This window comes from Strix uralensis, chromosome 1 (assembly GCF_047716275.1).
Source record: "Strix uralensis isolate ZFMK-TIS-50842 chromosome 1, bStrUra1, whole genome shotgun sequence".
Lineage (NCBI taxonomy): Eukaryota > Metazoa > Chordata > Aves > Strigiformes > Strigidae > Strix > Strix uralensis.
The window spans coordinates 47,525,355-47,548,128 of record NC_133972.1 but is presented as its reverse complement, the minus strand read 5'-3'; the positions used below and the strand labels follow the sequence as shown (position 1 = coordinate 47,548,128).

Here is a 22,774-nt window from a genome sequence, read left to right as displayed (position 1 = left end):
TTAGTATCATATAAGCATCCTTCCCAATATGCCTTGTGGGAAAGAGAAGCCCTTAATTCTGAGTTATAGGTAGCTGTTACTCTAAAGCAGGTAACTTAGGCATTCAGATCACTTACTGAATCTACTCTTAATAGGAAAGCAACTTTTACACAGGTTTCAGGTTTTACATTGTTTTCGAGTGGGTTTCTTTAGTTATATGACAGCAGATTCTGTAGGCACTCCTTAGTGTTTCTTAGTTTATGTCTAAAGATGAAAGATGATGTATCCGATCGTTCCCTGTGAATACCATGGATTTTTTAAACGCTTATGGAGAACAAAAAGCAATTCTTTCTTGGGTGAGCTAGAATTTATTCCTGGTTTTGGAGCAATTTGTTTTACAGTTTTCTCTGTTTTGTGATTACAACAAGATCCCTGAAGAAAACCCTATTGGTTCACACTTCTTGTTCTCACACCATTTCACTACCCAGTAGCTAGTTGGTGCTAAACCAGTAATTCAGCCTGTGAAAATAGAGACAAACTTAAGTGTGTTTGTTATTGGTCCTCTTCTTTCCTTGCTCCAGGCAACTGTTACGCCTCTCATTAAAAAAAAAGTAAAAAAAAGTATGCAAGCCAAGCTTTTATTTGTAGGTGCAATTTTAATACCACATATTATTTTGGCAATAATTCTCATGATTTATTTATTGCATAACTTCACACCTGTATAGGAGTGTGGAACTGCAGGGGGGGAGGTGTCAGATCATTTAGTAAATTATCTACAAGAATGTTATGTTCATTATCGTCTGATGTTTTCTTTCATTAGTAGTTTTGGGCCTGTGATAGGTAGAGAATTGGAAGAGCAAAAGCAAAAAAAAATTGCAGAACGAGGTAAAACAGCTTGGTAAGTGAAGGAAAAAAAAGTGGGGGGAAAAAAACCCCGCACAGGCACTCACACAGCACCTCCCACCAGCAGCCCAATGCCCAACCAGTCCCCAGGCAACACCTGCTTTGGAGACTTGCCCACCCCTGTCCCAGGTCTGTTGCTGAGCACGACCTTAGTGTAGACTCCCCCCTTGGTCCATTGCGTGTTCCCTCCCAGCCTCTTGCCCACCCTCAGCCTACTCACTGGGCACAGTAAGAAATGGAGCCCTTGATGCTGTGCAAGCACTGCTCAGCAACAGCTGAAACACTCATGTAATCAATGCTGGTTTAGTCACAAATCTAAAACACAGCAGCCTATGAGCTGCTATAAAGAAAATTCCATCCCAGCCAAACCCAGTACAAGACCAGAAATACAATTAAACAAAAGTATAAGAGAAAAGTTGAGTGGGTAATGAGCATTTTGGTAAAGATGTCTCATCAGCTTTAGGGTAAAATTAACAGTCTAAGGATGAGTATTGTATTTATGCAAAATGGAATAATCAAAACCCTACAAGAAGAACAGCCTTTGCTTTATACCCTTACTAACCCTGTCAGCTATCAAAGTTTTGAACAGCACCAGAACTCATATTGGCTACAGCACAAACCTTTATGGACTTTGGTCATTATGTTAGAAGTGCTTTTCCGTAGCATCCCATGTCTTTTTCCCAACTTTATGTGCAACAGGACCATGTACAATAATCAGAATGGGGAAGTATAATCATGTCTATGCCTTTAAAATTCATTTTTGAGGGCAGAAAGTAGCTTCCAAAATGAAACTAGAAGTGATATACAAAGGACTCTGAGTTTCAGTAGTAAGTACTAGTTGCTTCTTTGGGTGAGACCAGCCAGCTTTGAATTTACAGCCCAGAAACTCCAGACCTGAATTTTACAGTATTCTTAGCAAGCTAGGGTATAAAATAGTGTCTTCAAGCAAGATTTCTGCTTTGAGGATTATTTCTGTTGTTTGCCAGTAACATACACACATAGGCATCTATGTATACACACACCGTATGGTTTTGCTTTCATTCTTTAGTACAAAGGTTCCTCCCCAAAAGTGCTCTAAACCACTAATATAAGAAATATACTCCTCTTACCATTCTTTGCATTTGCAAGACTAGCAAAAGAACACCTATCACTCCTCTGTGGTAGGCAGAAGTGACCAAAATTAACAAAAGTTTCATTAACTTATTTCATTGGAAAAAAGTTTGAACTACCTCCAGACAGTTGTGCTGCTCCCTCTCCCCATATAATGAGAATCTCAAAAAAACCCAAAGCAACCCAACCAAAAAATCCCACCAAACAAAAACCCCCCTTTTTTCCCCCCTGAAAAATCTCAGGCAAAAAAGTCTTGCTTTTCTGTATCTGCTTTCAAGTAAATTCTACAGCATTGGTAATTACTGCCGTGATCTGAAATAGTAATCTAGCAAGAATTTTTCTAAGTGGGTTTTGGCCCTTTTATGTTAATTGGTGTATAGAGGCAGGAAGGCGGCTACTTAGGGTTTAAAGTGGAAGAGATGATAGAAACATTAATTTACACATGACTGAAGTCTGGCAGCTTAGAAATCCATTGTTAAAGGGAAAGTTAATGTATAAATTGACACAGCGTAGTTTTTGTCTGTTTAAAAATTTTTTATATAGTGACACAAACAGAGCAAGAATCTTACTGGAACAAAAGCCCCCTGTACAAGAGCACACTGCTAAAAGAGTTCTCTGCTATGTTTTGTTGCATCCCTGCTTAAGAGAGGTTCTAACAGTCAGCCTTACACGCAGTGCATGGTGTCACAGACTTCATCTTGAATATCACTAGCTATCAAAATAAGCAACTCAAACTTACTGATGTTCTAACAGACCAGTGTACAGTTTGTACATCTGTCATATGCTGTCACAGACAAAAGAATATGTATCATCTTATGTCATACACATGATACTGTTTAAGACAGAAAAAAGTAAGTTGCACTCCAGGAACTGGTTTTAGTGAATCACAGGAAAAAAGTAATCATTACAGAAGAACTTACTGAGTTATACATAGTGAATTGCAAGTTTATGAAAATAAAAACATCTTTAATAATCATAGATTGGAAGTTAAAGACAACAGTAAAAAGAGTAGTTTATATTCACTGCCAAAATGAAAAAAATGTGTGTAAAGCGATACCTTCATAAAATATGCAATTTCCAACATTGAGATACACAATCACTGGAAGATTTGGCAAAGCAAAACACAAACTGGAATGTTAATTATGATCATCCACAGCTTGCTTCCTTTTGATTTAGACGCTCATAACACACTGTATGAACTGAAAATAGAATAACCATTTATTAGATGTATGGTAGAGAACAAGTTTTCACTTTTTCTCCTAAAATGCCCATTATCACTACCCTTTTCCGTAAACAAATTCAGTCCATGAACAACAAAACTTTGAAACTAAGTATGAAAATTAGCTAATAGTTAAGTAAAACAAAACACCTCCTTCATAATAACAAAAAAACCCCCCCAGGAATACTTGAATCTAGTGTTCTCCTTTTCCTGCACAGATGCAGCCAAAAAGCCAAGACCTACAAGCCTGACTGAATGCGATTTCTGTCCGTCCCCACCATACCTCCCCCAGCCTTTCCTGGGAAAAACAGCTACCAAGCCTTAAAACAAAGAATAAAAAGTCACAGAGAGTGATGTTAGCAAGCAATGTAGCTTCTTAGATCTTCTTGAACCATGCTGCTAAGAAGTCCAGACAAAAATGCACAACATTTTAGAGAACTCTAAATATGTAAGTACTTTTTGAGACAATACTCAAGAAAACCCAGAACCTCTGTGCTCTCAGATAACACCATAAGTGTAGGGAAGACAAGCACAAACTCAAATCATTACTGTTTGTCTTCAGTTTTAAGTTTTTCTGTAGTTTTACCCTGTAATTTTAACTTAAAGTTCACTTACATCATCATAGTGGAAGTTCACAAAACCTTGCTGAGATGTATCCCTTCTTCTAAAGCATTCTGCAAAAATGCATGAAGAGAACAGGAACCAGGTAAGAAGAATTACAGTTAATCAATTTTTTTAAAATGCATTGTACTTCCACAAAATTCTGCAGGTCACATAAATGAGAACTCATGAAGAACACTGCAATTCATTCCAAGACTTAATTTCCCATTCTTAATTTTCATATTTATCATATACAATCCTTTATGTTCTGCTTCCCAGTTTTGATAACATAACTCTTCTAGTCTCTGGAATAAACCCTGCGTTAGTTTTAAGTCCATTTTTCAATGGGGATTTACAAAATCATAATCTATAATCGTTCCAGTTCTGCCTGTAAACTCTACTGAAAGAAACCTATTTTGTGGTACGTAAAAGTTAAAGTTGAACTTGAGATAAGCGACTAACCAGATTTTGTTAAATAACAATGTATTATGGGGATGATAGCAACAAGGCTTTAATCCAGCATACCAGTGAGAGCTCTGAGTTTCACACAGCAGGCAATGTAATCATCAAATGTAATCTTTCCTTGAGTGCTGTATCGCCTTGTGATTGCAGTCACTGCCTGTGGGCTCAGTCTAAATCCTATTTGAAAATAAAAAGTCTGTATTGAAAAGACAGGCAAGTTAACAGAATCCAACACATTTTTAATTGGGAATATCATGTGTCAGTTACCACAGGATGATAACTGGTAATGGGAAATGGGTTAAGTCAGTCTCAGAAGCAAGAACATTTCACAACTTACCCATGTTCATCAAGGCCTTCTCCAGTTCTTCACGATCTACTGTACCACTTCTATCATTGTCAAAACTTAGAAAGTGTTGCTTCCAGCCATTGACCACAGCCCAGAGTTCTTTAAACTCATTAAATCCCAGTGTGCCAGACATATCCCTCTGATTCCAAAGCTAAGAAAAATATTTAACTTAAAAAAATTTAAAAAAGCTCTCTCTTCAATGGAAATTTATATTTTTATCATCTCTAGTTAAAAACTCTTTCTTGAAGGTCAGAATTAACAATATTTTACTATTATTAAATTTTCTGGTAGAAAAATAACTAGAACATCCCACAGCACAGACAGAGATAATACTACCGACCAAACCCAAAGGTCGGAGAACTTGCTCTCCCCACTTCTCAGTGAAACCTATTTGCTCTTTGTGAATTTAACTTAGTCCACACACTTCTCCTTCACCTGCCGCAGTGTAATTGTTACCAATAAAATACATATCCAAATAAAAATAGATGGCAAATGAAAAATTACTTTAAGTTAGAATAATATCAGTTCTCTCGCATTCGAAGTGGTTTGTTCAAGGTGAGCTAACAGCCCTCCCAGTTTCATTTCTGCTTTTCTCTTTTTAAACAGCAAAACATTTGAACGTGACAATTTAAGTTTGGAGTTAAACTCCAAAAATTCCAACCTTGCACAGTATACCTAAGTCTTCCATAGGTCCTGCTGCAGAATGCCATACACCATCGCATTAGATCCTCAAACCTGGTTCATTCAAGGGACAAGATTTAGGGGGACTTAGACTGTATTAAAGCTGTGTAGTACAGTTTAATTCATTAGTTGAAAAGCACGAGCAATTTGCACAACACTCTGTTCTGGGCTGCCAGACCTGACTCTTCATGCATTCAATGGAGAAACAGTCCCCTAGGCTTAGAGGGATACCACTTGCTGTAAGAAGATCAGTCACTGAGAGCCTCATTTATTATAATTATTATTTCATCCTGTAAAATGAGTAAGAACAGAATTTGTAGTTCCCCAGTCATAATACTTGTCAAGTAAGGGCTGAATGGGAATTACAAAGAATTTCCCAAATCTTTGGCACCCTCTCATCTTTGCTTACTTTGCAAAAATTTTTACATTTCATCATAAAGGATACATCCAGCATTGAGATCATGAGTCTGCAAGTCTCTAAGTTGAAAGCTGTTTAAATTAGAAAAAGGAAAAATAAATTAGAATGATTTTCAGTTTTAAATGTAAAATTTTGAATTGCTTTTTATTATGCACTGATAATTTACTGTAATGTTTATATAATTGTTTCCACTGTATACAGTCATACCATATTTTGATCCAAGTAAGAGCCTTTAACCATTACTCGTTAGAAAAACTGACAGCAGACAATCTGGAGGCAATTCAAGTTGTATTTAAAATTAATTTGCTCTTATCTCCATCCATAAAGGTTTTGGGTTTCAAAGTGGTCATTTGTATTTCACCGTAGACACCACTGGAGCAAGCCAGTTTTACTCACAGAAGTTTGTAAATTGAACACTAGGTATCCCGACAGAGGAGTCCTGCCCCAGAAATTTTTGGTCAATGTCAAAGCTCAATTTAAAAACAAAGCAAAACACCTTTTTAAGAATTGGCTGTCCATTACAAAACAAAACCGTTCAACTGCACAGCTCAGCAGTGGGGAACTAGGGAGGCTGAGAAGGTAAGTCCTATACACACAGAACTGAACATAGAGAATTTACGTTTCAGAGTAGTCCATATACAAAGAAATTCCATTTACCATGCAAATAAACCTCAGCAGAAAGCACAACTATAAGCTTTTTCTAGTAGATGGCAGAAGAATTAGTATGCTTTAGGGTTGGGGTTTTTTGTGGTTTATTTAAATCATTAACTTACGTTTATATGCTCCTGCAATCCCTGACTGGGTGAGACATCTCTGTAGCTCATCAGCATCTATTTGTCCATCCTTTCGATAACAGAAGATGTATCAGCTATTGTTTTAATTCCCTCTCCCAGGCTGGTTATTCCCAGTACCCACTCCCTTTTCAGTGGCATTAAATTAGCTACCCTTTCAAAAAGCAACTGATTACCTGTCTGCTATATGACCGAAACTGCCTTTTATAACCCATATCTGTAATAATGTTTCTTTATTGGTGGTATTTCTGCAATACGCATTGGCTTTCTCATCTAGTGATGTACTAAAGAATGAACAGGATTGGCAGGTTTGCTCTAAACTTAACTTTTAAAAAAACCAACCCAACCAAACCCACAACAAATATTGGTAGCATGTACTTGAAAGTCAGCTGCATAGAGACCAAGGCGCAAAATTTTGAACAGAAAGACAGCTTTCCTTGAAGTACTAATTTCAGCTTAGTGGGTATTGTAGTCAGATTATATGTTTATGATCTCACTGCTACTGCAGGAAACCTGGAAGCCAGATCATACATACCCTCTTCTCAAGACAGCATTAAGACTTACAAATCTAAAAAAAAACCCTGGGTTTTGTGGGAATCGTAAGTTGTTAGCAGAACAAACAAAAACAGAAAGCAGAGAACTTCGAAAGAAAAACAAAACAAACCCAGAAGAGATACCTATCTGCATGGTTTGGAAAATAACTCATTTCCAACACATCCTGCTCAGGGCCAAATAGAGGAAACAACTGCCAATTCATGGAAAGCAATGAGCTGTCAAAAGTGGAGCTGGCATTCTAGGTCACATTCCTGACACACCCAACATAAAGTTGGGTTCACAGAGAGCTAAGTATCATTTAACCTCATTCAAGGATGGAACATTGTATCTGTAGATAAAAAATTGATGTGACTTTTGTAAAGCATTAAATAGTGAAAAGAGAGGTGCTTTAAACTTGAAACAAATTTATTTGCCTCAGCATTTTCCTAATGTTTTTAAATGCAGTAAGCATTTTTTTTTCTTTTTTTTTTTTTTTTTTTTTAAGAACAGAGATATGCTACTAAATGGCATGGTGGGAATTGCACAGCCAGGTAACTTTCAGAAATGAAATATCATTATTTATAGGACAAATAGTAGTTAATATGTTAAATGATGTTTGACAAGGTCTGAAAAAAAAGCAACAACGTTTTGATTCTATGTAAAATTAATGGCAGCTAAACCCAAAATTGCTTCCAATCTATTCTATCAGTCTAACTATACAGATGTATTTAAAACTACATTCACAGGAAAACTAAAAGATTTGCAATAGCCATGCATATTAAGCAGCAAATCTCTTCAAACCCCTTGTGCCTTCTGAAACAAAGGCAGGATCTGCATAACTTTAAAATAGTCAGGAAGACAGAAAAGCACCATTTGTAATCATGATTAACACTAGCAAAAATATGCTCGGCTTTCTTTCCCCCCCCCCCCCCGAACTAGAACTTAAGCAGTTTAAGTAGACAAAGCATAGGTGCTTTTCAAACAGACTTAAAACTATTACTTCCTACAAAGACAGACTCAATTAATTTAATAAAGATTTGAAACAATACCTTTGACTTTCTTCTGTAAACTAAGGAAACTAATTCCTCAAATCTAAGTCAATATCTCTGTTGTAAACTACTTCATAGAAAGCTCCAAGATGCTTATATATTATGTAGACATAAAAACAACACTGAAAGCAGCAACCCATGTCCAAAAACTTTATTAATTCTACAATAAGTACTTATACAAAACTGCTAGATGTGGCTTTTTACAGATTTGCATGGATGACTGTACAAGGAACTGGTAATTTAGCTGTTCCATTTCACTGTCTCCTTACAGGGTTTTTACCTCTGCACAGCCACTGGTCTCTGAAACTGACTTCCAATTCTAAGGATAGCATTTCAAAAGCTACCCAGTTTGTTTCAATAAGGAATGATTTCTACAAATAGAAAGTATTTAAGAGTACTAACTTAAGTACCCTTAAGCACTAACTTCATTGTACCCCTCAGCTCACTTTCAGTAACCATGCCTTGAGGTCTATGCCATGCTGAGGTCCAGCTCCTGCCACCTCCTCCCCACAGCGCTGCACGCTGTTCGCTGTTACCTCCCTAGCTCTTTAGTAAGCTTTAATGAGCTTACTCGTTCTTCCAGCCTCAGTTACTGGCTCCACCGCTGATTCCTGGTGCACATCCAGGTGGCACCTGGATGCAGAGGCATCTCAGCTGGCAGGCAAATTGTCAGCACGTTCAGCAGAACTTAGCTTGGGCTGCCTGCCTCACTACATGTAGGTTATTCCAGTATTCTACTCTCCTTTACTACAAAAATACACCGTCTACATATTTTCATAAGTAATGTTAAAGAAATAATATACAGACCCTAAGATGCATTATTAATTCAAAAGAATAACACACAGAACAAAACCCGAATTACAGTCTTAAACTAGGAATTTAAACATCAGCTAATATTGCTGAATTAGAATTTTCATGTTGTGGTTATGTCTACCTGTGGAGCAGAGTTTTAGATTTGCACACACCCTAGAACTGTGCAATAAGTAGCTACACATATGGCCAGCAAAGACAGAATTTCAGCTCAGTAAATCTAACTTATTTGCTCCTAAACTTTGTAATATAGTTTCAAGAACTACTTATTTCTACTAACATCCATAATCATACAAAACCAATATATGCCACAAAACTACAGGAAAGAAATCAAAAATGCAGTGCAGAATGACAAGGAAGAAAAAAGAAAGGCCTAAATCAAAATTGTGAATGCCTTTTCCTCTAAAAGAATAATCACCCTATCCTACCAGCAAACCCAGCTATTGGCACAACTGCTTTCCCATTTGTGACTCTATTAAATCCATCAAGATCATGTAACGATCTCTCTCTTATTAGCACTTCCCGCTCTTAGCCAGGCCGTCTCCACAGTCCATGCTTCCCATTGTTTCCCACTTTTTTCTGCCGAAGCTGACAGCATTCCCCAACCCAGATGTGAGCCACAATTCAGTTACAACATTCAGTGTAACTATACAGTCCCTGTATATACTATATATTATACAAACTGTATCGTTATTGTGTGTATAGCCACATGGTATAGCTGTACAGATATATATAGCAGATATGCTAAGTAAAACCATTCTGTTGGAGTTTTTTTTTTTAAACTTAACAGGTTTCCTCACTGCTAATATTATGCATTCCTCTTTTGAAAAGCTAATATAGAAATTATTCCCCATAAATAAAAAAATCCAAGAAATAAGTAACATTTTATAAGTTTACCTGCCCTGCTACTGCAGCAAAATAACCATACAAAGGATCCTGAGCTTGTTCAGGGAATGCTGGTCCTCCTGGAGCTCCTCCATACTTTAGAAATCAAGAAGAAAATAAATTTAGAATCAATGATTCAGTTAACTGTTAAGAAACCGCAGTGTTTGTACCTAAGAATCAACTTGTGTTTTTAGATACACATCACACAAAAGAAGTCAAACCAACTGAAAAATAAATTCCTTAAAAAAATCCAGCAAAAACACCCAAGACACAATCTTGGTATTGACATATTCATTATAATTTAAGCAGATCAGTGCAAAACCTTGCACAGGAGCAATCCATTGATATCTAGATAGTGGTGAATCTCTTCAAGGCTCAATTTTAATCTACTACTAACAGAAAATGGGGTACTGAAGATAAGACTACTAAGGCACTGCAGATTTTTCCTTCCACTTCAAAAAAGTTGAGCAAGACGGATCTTTAGGGAAAATACTTGGAAGAATATGCATTAAGCATGAAAGTTTTGAAATAAATCGGTTCTTAACTGAAAATCATGGAATGACATAAATTAATACCGTTTGACTGAGCTGAACCAATGATCTGTGTAACGGGATCCACACCCATCTTTTGCCAAGACAATAATACACCTCTTTGGAGATGGCCAGCCGGATGAGGTGTACCTTGCTCCCGGAACCCGCGTAGCTCGTTATCAGCCCCATGAAGCGAAGACAACTTTACACAAAGTATCAGACACAAGACCTCGCTCGGGGACCGCGCGGGGACCGACACCCCAGAAGCGACTTCGGCCAGGCGGCAGCGCCCGCCGGGCAGCGGCCCCCTCGCCCCTGCCCCCTCCCGCGGGGGAGCCCCGGGCCGCCCCAGCAGCACCTCCCCCGGGGCCGCCGGCGGGCCGGGCTGAGCCCCGCCTAACGCTGCTCTCGCCGCTCTCCCGCGGCGGCCGGAAAGCCGGTGCCCCCCACCCCGGCGAAGCATCCCCTCGCCTCAGCGAGCCCGCGAAGCCACCCCTGCCTGCGCCGCGGGGACGGCAGTCGCGTCCCCCCAGCTCTGCCGGGCCACAGCGGCCGGCGGGGGCCGAGGCCGGCGCCCCTCGCCGCGGGCGGTGCGGCCCTGAGGGCTCCTCAGGACGGCGGCAGTGCGCGGGGGGAAGGGGCTGCCCCGCCCCAGGCGCCATCTCCCCCCGCCTCGGCCAGGCCGCCCGGGCTTAGCTCCGGCCGCCCGCGCTCAACGCCCGCCGCCGGCCCCCGCTCACCCCGCCCTGGTAGAAACCGCCGCCGGGCGCCGGCTGCCCGGGAAACGCCATCTTCGGCTGGCACCTGCCCCTGCCACGGCGGCCCCGCCCGGGCGCAACCACCCGGCCGGGAAGGGGGGGACCAGGACGGGCCGCCGGCTCCGGAAAAGGCCGGAGCTGGACGCTCGGCCACCCGTGCGGGGCGGGCGGCCGCCTCCGATCAGCGGGGCAGCCGGGGAGTGCAAGACGCTGGCAGCGGGAGCTGAGGGACCACCAACTCCAAGCCGCCCACCCCCATCGCGGTGGTACAGGCCGCCGGCCCGGGGGCCGCTTTTCCTTCCCGCAGTAACTGGGCGGTGCGGGGCGGCTGTTTTTCCTGTGTTTTCCGCCGCTGCCGGGTGTTGTCGGGGCGGGGCGCTTCCCTCAGGGCGCGGAGAGGGTTCAGCTCGCCGGTGGGGTGTTCCTGCCCGCGGCTGTCGGTCGGGCACACACGGGAGGCTGGGAAGGAGGCGGCGGGGCTGGGTGCTGCTGCGGGCCGGCCGCGGCGCCGGGCAGCGGAGCGGGGCCCTGGCACAGCCCGAGCACCCCTGACGCCCCACGGACCACTAGGCGACACGACTGCGGCCGTCTGTGTCGCGCTGTTACCCACTGAGGTGTTTGGAAAGCACTGGAAATGTTCACCGGTGAATCGCCTGTGTTGGTGTCAAGTTATTTTAAAATCGCCCATTCGTGATTTACAAACAGGCCATAATGCCCGTAAACTTTTCAGTAGTTTGTGCGTATGTATCGCGTCTATTGCAGAATGCATCCTTATGTGAAACGTGTCCTCTTCTGGTGCTGTAGCTTTCTCTTCAAAGCCTGAACACCTATCCCTGGTCCCACAGATGGAGAAAATAAGTCTGTAGGTCCAAATTCTGGAGCAGGAGGGAGGGTGAATGCCAGTGTCCGCTGGAGCTAGGAAGGCCTTTTGTGCTGGGTCCCACCGGCAGTGCTCAGTCTGAGGCCACTCTGGGTTTGGTGATCAGTTGGAGGAGCCTCGGCTTTGATTCAACAGCCTCCTCCAGGCTGGAGGAATTCACTGGTACAACCCGTGCTTTTAACTTACTGGCTCTTCATTCGCTTCACTACCCCAGGAAGCGAGAACAGCTGAAATGGCCACAGCTTGGTGTGATCTGGACTGTTTATTTGCAAAACATCAGAAGTTCCTCATGTTGAGAGGTATTTCATTAAGTTGCAAGAGGATGAGAAATTATTTGCTAGAGTCTGTATGACTGAAACAAATCTGATGGAGACCTTGCAGGGTGAATGGTCTACTGTCAGAAATCTGAAAGCGTAACATTTTGTTTTCTGTTTGTTAGCATAATTTCTGAAGATGTTTATAAATTTGTGTGGGACCTTATTCATTTAATCACGCTAATTTGTAGTAAACTTTTCATTAAGAGTGAGTCACCCTTCTCAGCTTCTGTTGTCATCCAATAAACAGGGCTTTCAGGTAGTATCTATATAGCATATATTTTTATTATTTCAGTACCAATTACACTGATACTGTTAATAGATGCTAGAAACATGAAAACAAGTACTGTGGTGTTCTGTGAAATTAACATTCAATACAGTTGCCAAATGAAAGAGACAAACTATTTAATACCTTCATCACACAGGATAGCATATACAAAGCCCATCTTTTCAGGGCAGCTGAGAAACAAAGTAGCTAATCTGGCTAGCTTTTCTGCTTAAGAAATCATAGAATCATAGAATGGTTTGGGTTGGAAGAGACCTCAAAGTTCATCTAGTTCCAACCCCCCTGCCATGGGCAGGGACATCTTTCACTAGACCAGGTTGCTCAGAGCCCCGTCCAACCTGGCCTTGAGCACTTCCAGGGAGGGGGCACCCACAACTTTCTGGGAACTTGTTCCAGGGTCTCACCACCCTCACAGGAAAGAACTTCTTCCTTATAGCTAATCTAAATCTACCCTCTTTCATTTTAAAGCCATTACCCCTCATCCTATCACTACATTCCCTGATAAAGAGTCCATCCCTATCTTTCCTGTAGCCCCCTTTGAGTACTGGAAGGCCCCTGTAAGGTCTCCCGAAGCCTTTTTTTCCAGGCTGAACAACCCCAACTCTCTCAGTCTGTCCTCACAGGGGAGGTGCTCCAGCCCCCTCGTCATCTTCGTGGCCTCCTCTGGACTCGCTCAAGCAGGTCCATGTCCTTCTTAAGTTGGGGGCTCCAGAGCTGGACACAGCACTCCAGGTGGGGGTCCCACCAAAGCAGAGTAGAGGGGGAGAATCTCCTCCCTCGACCTGCTGGCCACACTTCTCTTGATGCAGCCCAGGATATGGTTGGCTTGCTGGGCTGTTAGTGCACATTGCTGGCTCATAGTTTTCCATCCACTACTACTCCTGAGTCCTTCTCCGCAGGGCTGCTCTCAATCCACTCATTTCCCAGCCTGTATTTGTGCTTGGGATTGCCCTAACCCATGTGTAGGACCTTGCACTTGGCCTTGTTGAATTTCATGAGGTTCTCACAGGCCCACCTCTCAAGCCTGTCCAGGTCTCTCTGGATGGCATCCCTTCCCTCCGGCGTGTCGACCGCACCACACAGCTTGGTGTCGTCAGCAAAATTGCTGAGGGTGCACTCAGCAATAGCTATCTCACAAGAGTATTTGAATAAGCGTCTGTTGATATCAAACTCTGCAGCAGTCAAATAGTTTTGTTTACCAGACTTAATCATGTGTAGCGTAGGTTATTGGAGACACTGTGCTGAACCTTGTTAGAGTACATGTATCAATGTCTGGGCAAGAAACCTTCCTAATTAAAATAGGATCTAGGTACAGTGATAAAAATATTAAAGGCTGGAAAGATTGAAAATAGGTGACAAAGAATATAAGTGATAAGATTTGAAGAGTTATACACTGATAAGCAAAATGTCAAATAGTATAAATGTATTGCCAATAGCTTAAAGATAATAGGAAGGAATTTTTAACTGCTTTAGTAAGAAAAAAACAGATAAGATTCAGTCCAGTTGGTAGATAAAGATAATAAAACTGTACAACTGTAGCTGTATAGAAAAGGTAGACGTGTTTCATAAGTTTGGGGGTTTTTTTTTTGGTACTTGAAGTTGGCATAAATACCTAGTCATCCCCCATTTGCAGTGCTTCTACTGAGACTACTGGTAAGGAACACTGCACTCAATAGTTAATATTTGCAAGATTATTTAAATTCAACCACACATAAGCAAAAGAGCTATGAGACAGGTGTAACAAAGTGATGTATTTTACGTGGTTCGTTGGGTAGGCATTTTGTTTGCACTGGTGCATTTGTTTATTCAGTTTTTATCCGAGGAAGAGGAAGGCTGCAAAGGAAGGCTGTTGGAGATTGACAAGTATACATCTGCCTTCCGAAGGGCTACTGAAGTATGGTAATCTTTTAAGTTACAATAAGGTCATCACATTAGAAATACACCAGTAAGAAATCTGTGTAGAATAAATAGTTACTGATTTTGCAGATCTCAAAGAGTATGTAATCCCTCTAGTGGGAAGACTGAAATCAAGCAACACAGAATGCTAGTACTATTGCCTTTTTTTGAGACAATGCAGTATATTTTCCTAAGAAAAGGCCTAAGTAAAATAATTTTGTTTAGAAAATGAAAATTATATGTGCAGTTTACATTCCATAGCTTTTGCTGGATTCTTTGTAATAGAATGTTAAGAAAGAATTCAAAACGGAGCTACAGTAGTAGCATCACTGCCTTAAAATCTGATCACAAGTCACATTCATTGTATGTACCATGCTCCCTCACCATGAACAAAGGCTAGCATAAACCCACTGCAAGTCACACGCTTTCTGCTTGCCCATCTTCCCTCCCTCTGCCCCACTAAGTCTGGGTACATTTAACCCTGACATGAGCTCGCACATGATGTGGGAATTCAGCCACCCTGAACTGAAAGCCTTCTTCAGCCACGCCGTGCTGCCACTTACATTCTCATCTGATGTAGTGGCTGGGAGCTCGGTGATGGCGTGCTGAGGTGTCACGCTTTCCTGGCAAGCTGGCATGGAATTTGTCCTTTCCAGAACGGCAATAAAAGAAGCTAGGGAGGAGATGGAATTAAAGTGTGAAGTTTGAACTTCCTGAAGTGTTTATTTAGCACACCTGAGGGGATAATAACTTGAGAATAAGTGTATTACTTAAGGAGGGACAAAAAATAATCTCCATACCCTTTTAATTGCCATAACTTGAGAAGAGGCATAAATTCAAACATTGGAAACGTAAATATAATACAGACTTGAAGTCTTTAATATAATGTCTCACTTGGTGCCCAGAATGAATGGTACTCCACTGTTCTGCTGCTTTTTCTTCTCTTTGACACCACCCTTTCTTTTTCTGTTTACTGCACATTATTTATGCTCAGTGCTGCAGCCAGTTATTTTGTACAAGGATTTTCTGTAATAGCCAAGTTTTATGTTGGAATCATCAAATAATATACTTGCAAGGGTAGGGGACAGGGGTGAGGACTTTCTTTCACTTTATAGGTAAAGAGAGTACAGAGATTAAAATTTTCTATAAATTTTGATTTTCCAGTTTGAACTACCTCAATTTTCTGCAACCCTGTATGACTTCCAGACTTACTTTTCCCTCCCAGCTCCAACCTCTTTTAACAGATGGTTCAGTGGTGACCAACTTCCTTACTCCATAGTCCTTCTCTTCTTTGTTTCCTCTGTGTTCAGCATTGTGGAAATTCTTCATCACTCACTGAGCATCAGCAAGAATATCACTTGAAGGCCTAAGACAAGATAACCTTAATTGTGGATGGTGCAGCTAGTGAGGTTTTGGTATTGAGATTTTTGAGGCTAACAATCAGCTTTTATTCAATGCAGTACAATAACACAGTTTACTACATCCATTTCATTATAAATACAGCAGTTTGTGCATTCCCCAGGCATGAGTTCTTTACAGAACTGAAGTTAAAATGCACTTTTTCAGTAACAACATTAATTTCTAAGATCTTGCAGCTTGCAGTCGGATGGTTCCCAAGATGGTCTTTAGCTAAAGTTATAATTACAGTATAAAGATATCTGAAGATAACAGTGATACATGCCTGCCACTTGGAAAAGACATTTACAATTCTGTTTACTTTGCATGTCACTTTACAACTGATCTTTATTCCTTTACCATGTACCTATTTCAGCACCTTCAGTACTGAAACCTTGGATCATTTAAAACAGATTGATGAATAAGTCATGCAAGCTCCTTTAATGCTTTGGTTGAATTACATGGGGTCAGGATCCAGGTGTGCTGCTTTCACCAGACTGAAGTCAGAGTATGAAAATGAACTGTGTATAAATGATTGCAGCACAGAACAAGTTCAGCAATAAGGCATCTGATTCCCTCTGTACAGCACTTTTTGCAATCATATGTGTCAGTGTATATGTTCTGATATATATATTATGCTACTTCACCTTCTCATAGGGTAAGACTCAGCTGTACTAGCTGGAAGATAAGCATTAGCTTGTAAAACTCCCAGGTGCAGATGGAAAGAAACTGCTGAGAAGCCTGATTCTTCTGAAGCAGGGTCATGGGTATCCAGCTACAAGATATTCCTGGTTCCACTCCCTATTTTCTGAATGAGTTCATTAAAAACCTGTGGCTGTCTAAAGAAAAAATGGACAAATAGTCCAGGAGGCCAAGTGTGCAATGCATAATCTGTGGGCTAAAGAAAAAGATCCTACTTATTTGTTCTCTTGATTAAATTTTCATTTGCATGGTGGCTTTGTTTTAATATATGAGCTGAAGCATGTTGTTTTACAAAATTCCCTTGAGCTAGGCATTAAAGGATGACTTGTTCTTAGGTAGCCTAAAACTAATTTCCGCCACTTTGTGGGTGAATCCTCTAAGCCTTAGGGGTTACTTGTGCAATAGTTATGCAAAAAAAATGGCACTGTGCTGTTCTCCCACCATGTTTTGCAGTGAGCTCAGTTCTGCCAAGTGATTCAGTCAGAGGATTAAGGAATTATGCTCTCCTTGAGTACCAGAATGGTGGTAGGTGAGAAATAAGCTCATAGCTGGTTAGTCAGCCATGGGGCAGTACTTCTGGGTAGAAAACCAGCATGTAGGGTGTAGAAATGGTGTTTCAGGTGTTTAAATTCTGTGATTTTCACCCGTTAGGCCATTTGGGCTCTCATTCTTACCTCCTAGGTTTCTTGAGAATCTAGGCAGAAGCGTTTATTCTCTCCATGTCTAGTGCTTGAACTGAGTTGACACCACTGCAATGCTACCAGAATTCATCTTTATTCACTGATTTGTAATTTCCGTAATCAGTGAGTCTGGCAGAATTACTGGGGAGATGTCTTGGGCTGGTTTGCATGTGACTCACCTAGTAGCATGCAAATAAATGACTTAAGGAAAATAAAGTTTATTTTTTATTTGCTTGTTTAACTGCCCCACTACCACAAATGATGCAACGGAATTTCTATGGTTTGGGGAAATCACAAGTTTCAGCATGCTTCAGTTCCTTCAGTGAAAGAGATGTGCCGCACCCTGTGGAGAAAAATCACTTTCCTATCATGATGTCTCCTCTTGGTGCCTGTTATGGTTACTGTTTCTGTTACTACATGGGGTGTGTGTTGAAAATTCCGCAAATATTGCAACACACATCCCCAAGTGGCCAACATGAAATGTATTTGCAGTTCCTGTGACAGAATTTTATCATGCTTGAGTACACTCTTACAAGCAATACCAGTGAACACAAAATGTCTTCCTCTAGCTGTGGCTTTTGTAAATATTTTTTCTCACATGTATAGTCCATGCTGTTTTCCTTGTTCCTCATATTAGCTTTTTTGCTCCTTTTGTTTAGTTTCTTACGACCTTTCAGAGTTGCTAGCGATTGAAGGAACCAGCCTATTGCTGTCCCAAAAAATGCCCACCAGATGTCACACTGGTACTTCTAATACGGACACATCAGCTTGATGGCCGCCTAACCTATACCCGGTTTTTACTATATACAAATATAAGCTCAGCCAAACAGAACCCACCTAGACAGGCCTCAGGTGCCTGCTACGGGAGCAGCTCCTTGGGTCTCAGTGCTGATCTCTAATAGGAGCTGTAATATTCCCGAGACATTCTTTGTGCCAAACTCCCCTTTTAAGTATGGGGTACTACTGACAGTAGTTTGGGAGCTTATGTATAGGTTTTTCTGTTGGAAAAAACTGAGCATAGGTTCATGCATGTATTTTTGGAAATCCACTCTGAAGTTTTTGGCTAATATCTAAATGTTTGAATGTGGTAGTTCTAAATAACTAGACTGGCTAAGCAGTATAATTTCTAAAATTAGCTATAAATCTGCCACTTAGCAGTATTCCATTTTGCCATATTTTATATGAACCAGATCACAGGGAACATTTGTCCTCCCTCTGTTGGGGGAAAGAATCTTTTTGTCCACTTAGAAAGAATGAGCATTATCTACAAATGAGGTCATTAGTCAAGTCAGAAACCATTAGTCAGCTATGTATAATATTGTATCAAAAGATAGTCATATTTGATGCATCAAGCTTCAGGACATGGTACTATGGCTATCAGGATAGCTGATGCTATACAGGTTGTTCTTATTTCAGATTTGTCAGATGTCTTGTACACTTCTTTTTGTTGTCATATCGATGCTTCTTTCTTGTCCAGTTCTTTTGAAGCTGAATCCTTTCATATGTTGTTACTCTACACATTATAGGTGATTCTTCCTTATTCTTTCAGTAAAATGATTAGAATTTTCAGGAAAATAAAAAGAGGGTTCTACATCACCTCTTAGTAAAAACATCCACATATGTTGTTTGAAACTATGCATAAGGCTTATGAGAAAGCAAAGGGATAAAGAGACCAGATGGGCTGTCAGTTGCTGTATTCTGTGCTTCAAAAAGTTTAGTGCTCTCTAATTAAAAAAAGCTACAGAACTTTATTTTTTCGCACTTCTGATAACTATGTATTGTCATTAACAACAATATATATTTTCATATATTCTACTTGCTCCAGGAATCTTTACAGATGCTAATAATAACTTGCTGTTTTGCATTTGTCTTGCGCATGCTTGAGATGTTACACCCAGGAATGAATTGGTCTTGATCTGTCTAAGAGTACTCTGCAAGTTTACAGTAAAGCTTTCTGATTCCCTTTGAATTTTAAGCAAAAGTTAGAGCAATCGGTTGGTGGCAGCAAACACTAAAAAAAAGGCTCTGTGAAGTTTGAAGCTGTTCTCAGATGTGGGAGCCCAGTCTGGGCAGCATCTGTCCATGGGTGGGCTCCCATGGCTGGCTAAAGCCCTTGTGAAGCCAACAAATCTGTGGATAAGCACAGTCACCTCCACACTTTTCTGGATTAGGGTGTTATGTAGTAACTCTGTGAGGATGTTCCCATCCTCTTCCCTTTCTGCTTTCATCCACAAGTTTTGTGTCTTCGTTCATTTCTGCTGCTTTTCATCACCTTTTTTATTAGCTAATATCAAGTATGGCTTTTTGAGGATTTAGCTTAAGCATAATGCCTCCAGATCTAACACTGCAAAGCATTGTCAGCCTTTAACATACATATTTCACATACATACATCACAAAATTGATCAAAACTAGTGTCCTTATCATGTTCTACAGTGAAGAGTAATGAAAATATTAAAGACTGGGGGAAAAACCCTAAGAGCCATGGTCTAATAAAACCGTGAACATATTCAGGGCAGAGCCAACTCCATATTTCCATTCTGACATATAAGATGGTTATATGATAGCTCATGACCATCATTATCTTGGATTTAAGGGGCCCCAGTTCTTCACTGGTAGTGGGCATAGTGAGTTATACCTGCACATAGTTTGATTTTGCACAGGAACTTATGATGATGCAAAGGCTGACTCAGTGAACAGTCTTGTGAAGCTCAGTGCTGAAATCCTACTTGGGAGAGGAGGTCACAGATATCTATCTTCATACTTGTAGAAGTGGCCAGGTTTTTTTCTATCTGAGAAGTAAATAAGTCTGCTTCCTCTGGAGGTTTACTTTTCTTGAGAAGTGAATGCGGAGAGAGGGGTGTGGAGAATGAGTATGGATTAAGTGCTTTATTTTGTTTCCCTCATGAACTCTCTTAATAAAACTAGTCAGAAAGCAATTCTCTGCAAATACTGCCCTCTTTGTCTCTGGAATAAAACGTGGAGGCATGTTAAGGTGTATTGTCCTGGCTGAAAGATCTGATTTTAAAAGTTGTCTTCAATGTAGATATACATGAAGTATAGTACTTTGCACCCAAAGAGAGGGACTTCATTTTCTTCTGATGCAGGAATTAGAGCTCAGGCTGTCAACAGTGGTCAGATGCCTCTGCTTCTGTTTACCTTTGAGCACTTATCTCTTTACCTCTACCTCCTTGTAAACAAGACCTTTTTTTTTTTTTTTTAACGTTTTTCCCTCTGAGTCTTTCCATTTCTTTAATTTGTAAAATCTGTAGGTAGAACTTCCATAATTACAGCATGAATATTCAGCAGAAGTAATCTTATTTAAGCATTTGTTACATCTGAGATTGGGATTTAAGGCACGTTCACAGAGTGTATTAGCACTGCACCTAGTTCTTGCACTGTGATCCCTTTTTAGCTTGCTTCTTCTGCCATAGGTAACAGATTGAATTTAATTAGTTTATTTTATTATTATGTATTTTCTGAAAACTAAACATCCCTACTTAGGAAGTTGTTGTTACTCTGTTTTCCACTGAATTTATTTTTACTGTTTTTCCTGGCACATCTCTGTCAGAAGCAGTGTTTGGACTGATCTGTGAAACTTCTCTCCACATAGCTAAAGGGAGAATCCGTGGCTCTTTATTTACACATACTCTGTGTTTGTGCTAGAGTGACCTACTTAAGAAACTCTTCATTTTTTTTTTTTTTTTTTTTTTTTTCCCCTCATAACCGTGTGGAGAAAGAAGCAGATGATGAAACAGCATGATTGTTTTTTCATTTGTCTGTTTTCAGGAAGTCTCAGAAGAATAAGCAAAAGGTATGCAAGTGTTAGCATTCACACACCCATTCCCACATTTTAAAAAATAAACAAGCATCTTGTGATGCAGTGTAACCTTCTGCATTACAGAGGCAATTAACATTTCATCTAATGCTGGTGTCCCTGTGCTAAACTCAGTGATTTAGGCTTGACTAAAGCACCCACACCATCATCCAAGTTTGATCAAATGTTTTCAGAGACAGTGAATCCACCTATGCTAAAGGGTACTCACCTGGTAACATGAGGATAATTATTCTCACTGGTTTTGTCTTCGAGGCACAACCAGAAGGTTTTTAATCTAAATTTGTATTGGTTTTAACTCCAAGCATTTTTGTTGTATTTTTCTCATGCTGAGATAATGATATTTGATACTGGTGCTTTGTCTCTCTAATGATTCTAATACTTCTCCTAACCTAAGCATTTACAGTTTATTAGTCTTCATGTTCTTTTCTTTGGAAAGGGAGGTTGTAATGGAGCCGTATATTTCCTTATGCGTGTTCTTTGAAAATAAATGCAACAGCATGAAATGTCAAATGCCTAGACCTGGGAAGAATTGAACAAGTTTCTTTACTCTCAGCCTCTGCGTAGAGTGATTTAAATAGAGTTGCAGCTTTAAACTAAGTCAAAGCTGCCTAAATACACTTGTGGTTTTATCTGAAGCTTATGTGATACTCCCTGTATTCTTCTCTCACACCTGCTGCTCTGTTAAACAATCCTAGAGTTGCATATGTTTGTATAACTTGTATTCTTTTCTGCTGTTTCATAAAAGAGATGAGCTACTTTTTTCTGCTTCTTCAGTTATTGGATTATGGAATTTCATCAATAGGATAGTGACCTGGGTATGGTTTATTGCATTCACCTCTAACTTTTTTTGCTGAAGTGAATGAATTAACTTACTGTAGTCTGTAAATGTAAGGAATATCTCTACATTCTTACACCATTTTTGGTATAATGGACTTTTCTCCAGAGTCTTTCACAGTGTGAAACAGTATGCAGCCACTGCTCTCCACAGCTGTTGAGTAACTTCCCTTCCCAGTACATCTGAAAATCACAAGAACATGTTACATCTTTCTCCTTTCCTCCCTTTCCTACTCCCCTAGCATATTTGGTTCGTAACCTTTTCTAGCAGGCCCTGGTTTTCAGTCGGTGCTTTCCAGGCTACATCTCCTTGGGCTGGAGGTGTGGCAGCAGTCTTTGTTCCTCTACAATGACCTTTTGCAGAGCTGGATTCAGTGGTGCCATGGCTGAAAATGCACCATGTGTATCTGTCCTCACTGCTCATAAAGATTTTCAGGATAATATAGTGTGCACATTTTGTCAGCAATGACTTTATGTTTGTTTAGACTTCTTATGTGTAATGATGGGCCTGCAACAAATTCCTGAGAAACTCCCTAGAAACCTGCTTATGTGGTAGTTGTTTTCCATATGAATTTACTAGAGTAGCCTACAAAAACTGTAATCCTGCAGGTAACATACTGTTTTCACAGTGTTATTAATAAATTTTTATTAGCATTTGTTTTTTATGAAATTATGTTCAAGTTTGAGATTATCTGCAGTGACTGTTAATATTTTTAGTTTTTTACTTTATTTAGGTTTTTAAGTTTTAAAATAAAAGAAGTTGTAGTTGGAAATACCTTGAATCTTTTGTTGTCGTCATCAAGAGACTTAGTGTGTGGTTGTATTTCCACATATGCAGTAGGACCAGTATGATTTCTATTTCTCCATAAATATATA

The 22,774-nt window shown here is 40.3% G+C and overlaps 1 protein-coding gene across 3 annotated transcripts; it reads right to left on the bottom strand.

Annotated features, from left to right (window-relative positions):
• Window positions 1-2,505: 2,505 nt before the first annotated feature.
• Window positions 2,506-11,235, bottom strand: SRI (sorcin). Of its 3 annotated transcripts, none has more exons than XM_074864912.1 (8): window positions 11,058-11,235; window positions 9,800-9,883; window positions 6,492-6,561; window positions 5,746-5,789; window positions 4,611-4,758; window positions 4,337-4,450; window positions 3,827-3,885; window positions 2,506-3,191 (listed from the first exon to the last, which is right to left on the bottom strand). In XM_074864912.1, the coding sequence occupies exons 1-8, from the start codon at window positions 11,106-11,108 to the stop codon at window positions 3,165-3,167; spliced, it is 597 nt and encodes a 198-aa protein (XP_074721013.1). In that variant the 5' UTR covers window positions 11,109-11,235; the 3' UTR covers window positions 2,506-3,164. The 3 variants fall into 3 exon arrangements, with proteins under 3 accessions (XP_074721013.1, XP_074721010.1, XP_074721018.1); XM_074864909.1 differs by lacking the exon at window positions 11,058-11,235 and adding an exon at window positions 10,363-10,530; XM_074864917.1 differs by lacking the exon at window positions 6,492-6,561 and having other exon boundaries at window positions 11,058-11,132.
• Window positions 11,236-22,774: the final 11,539 nt, after the last annotated feature.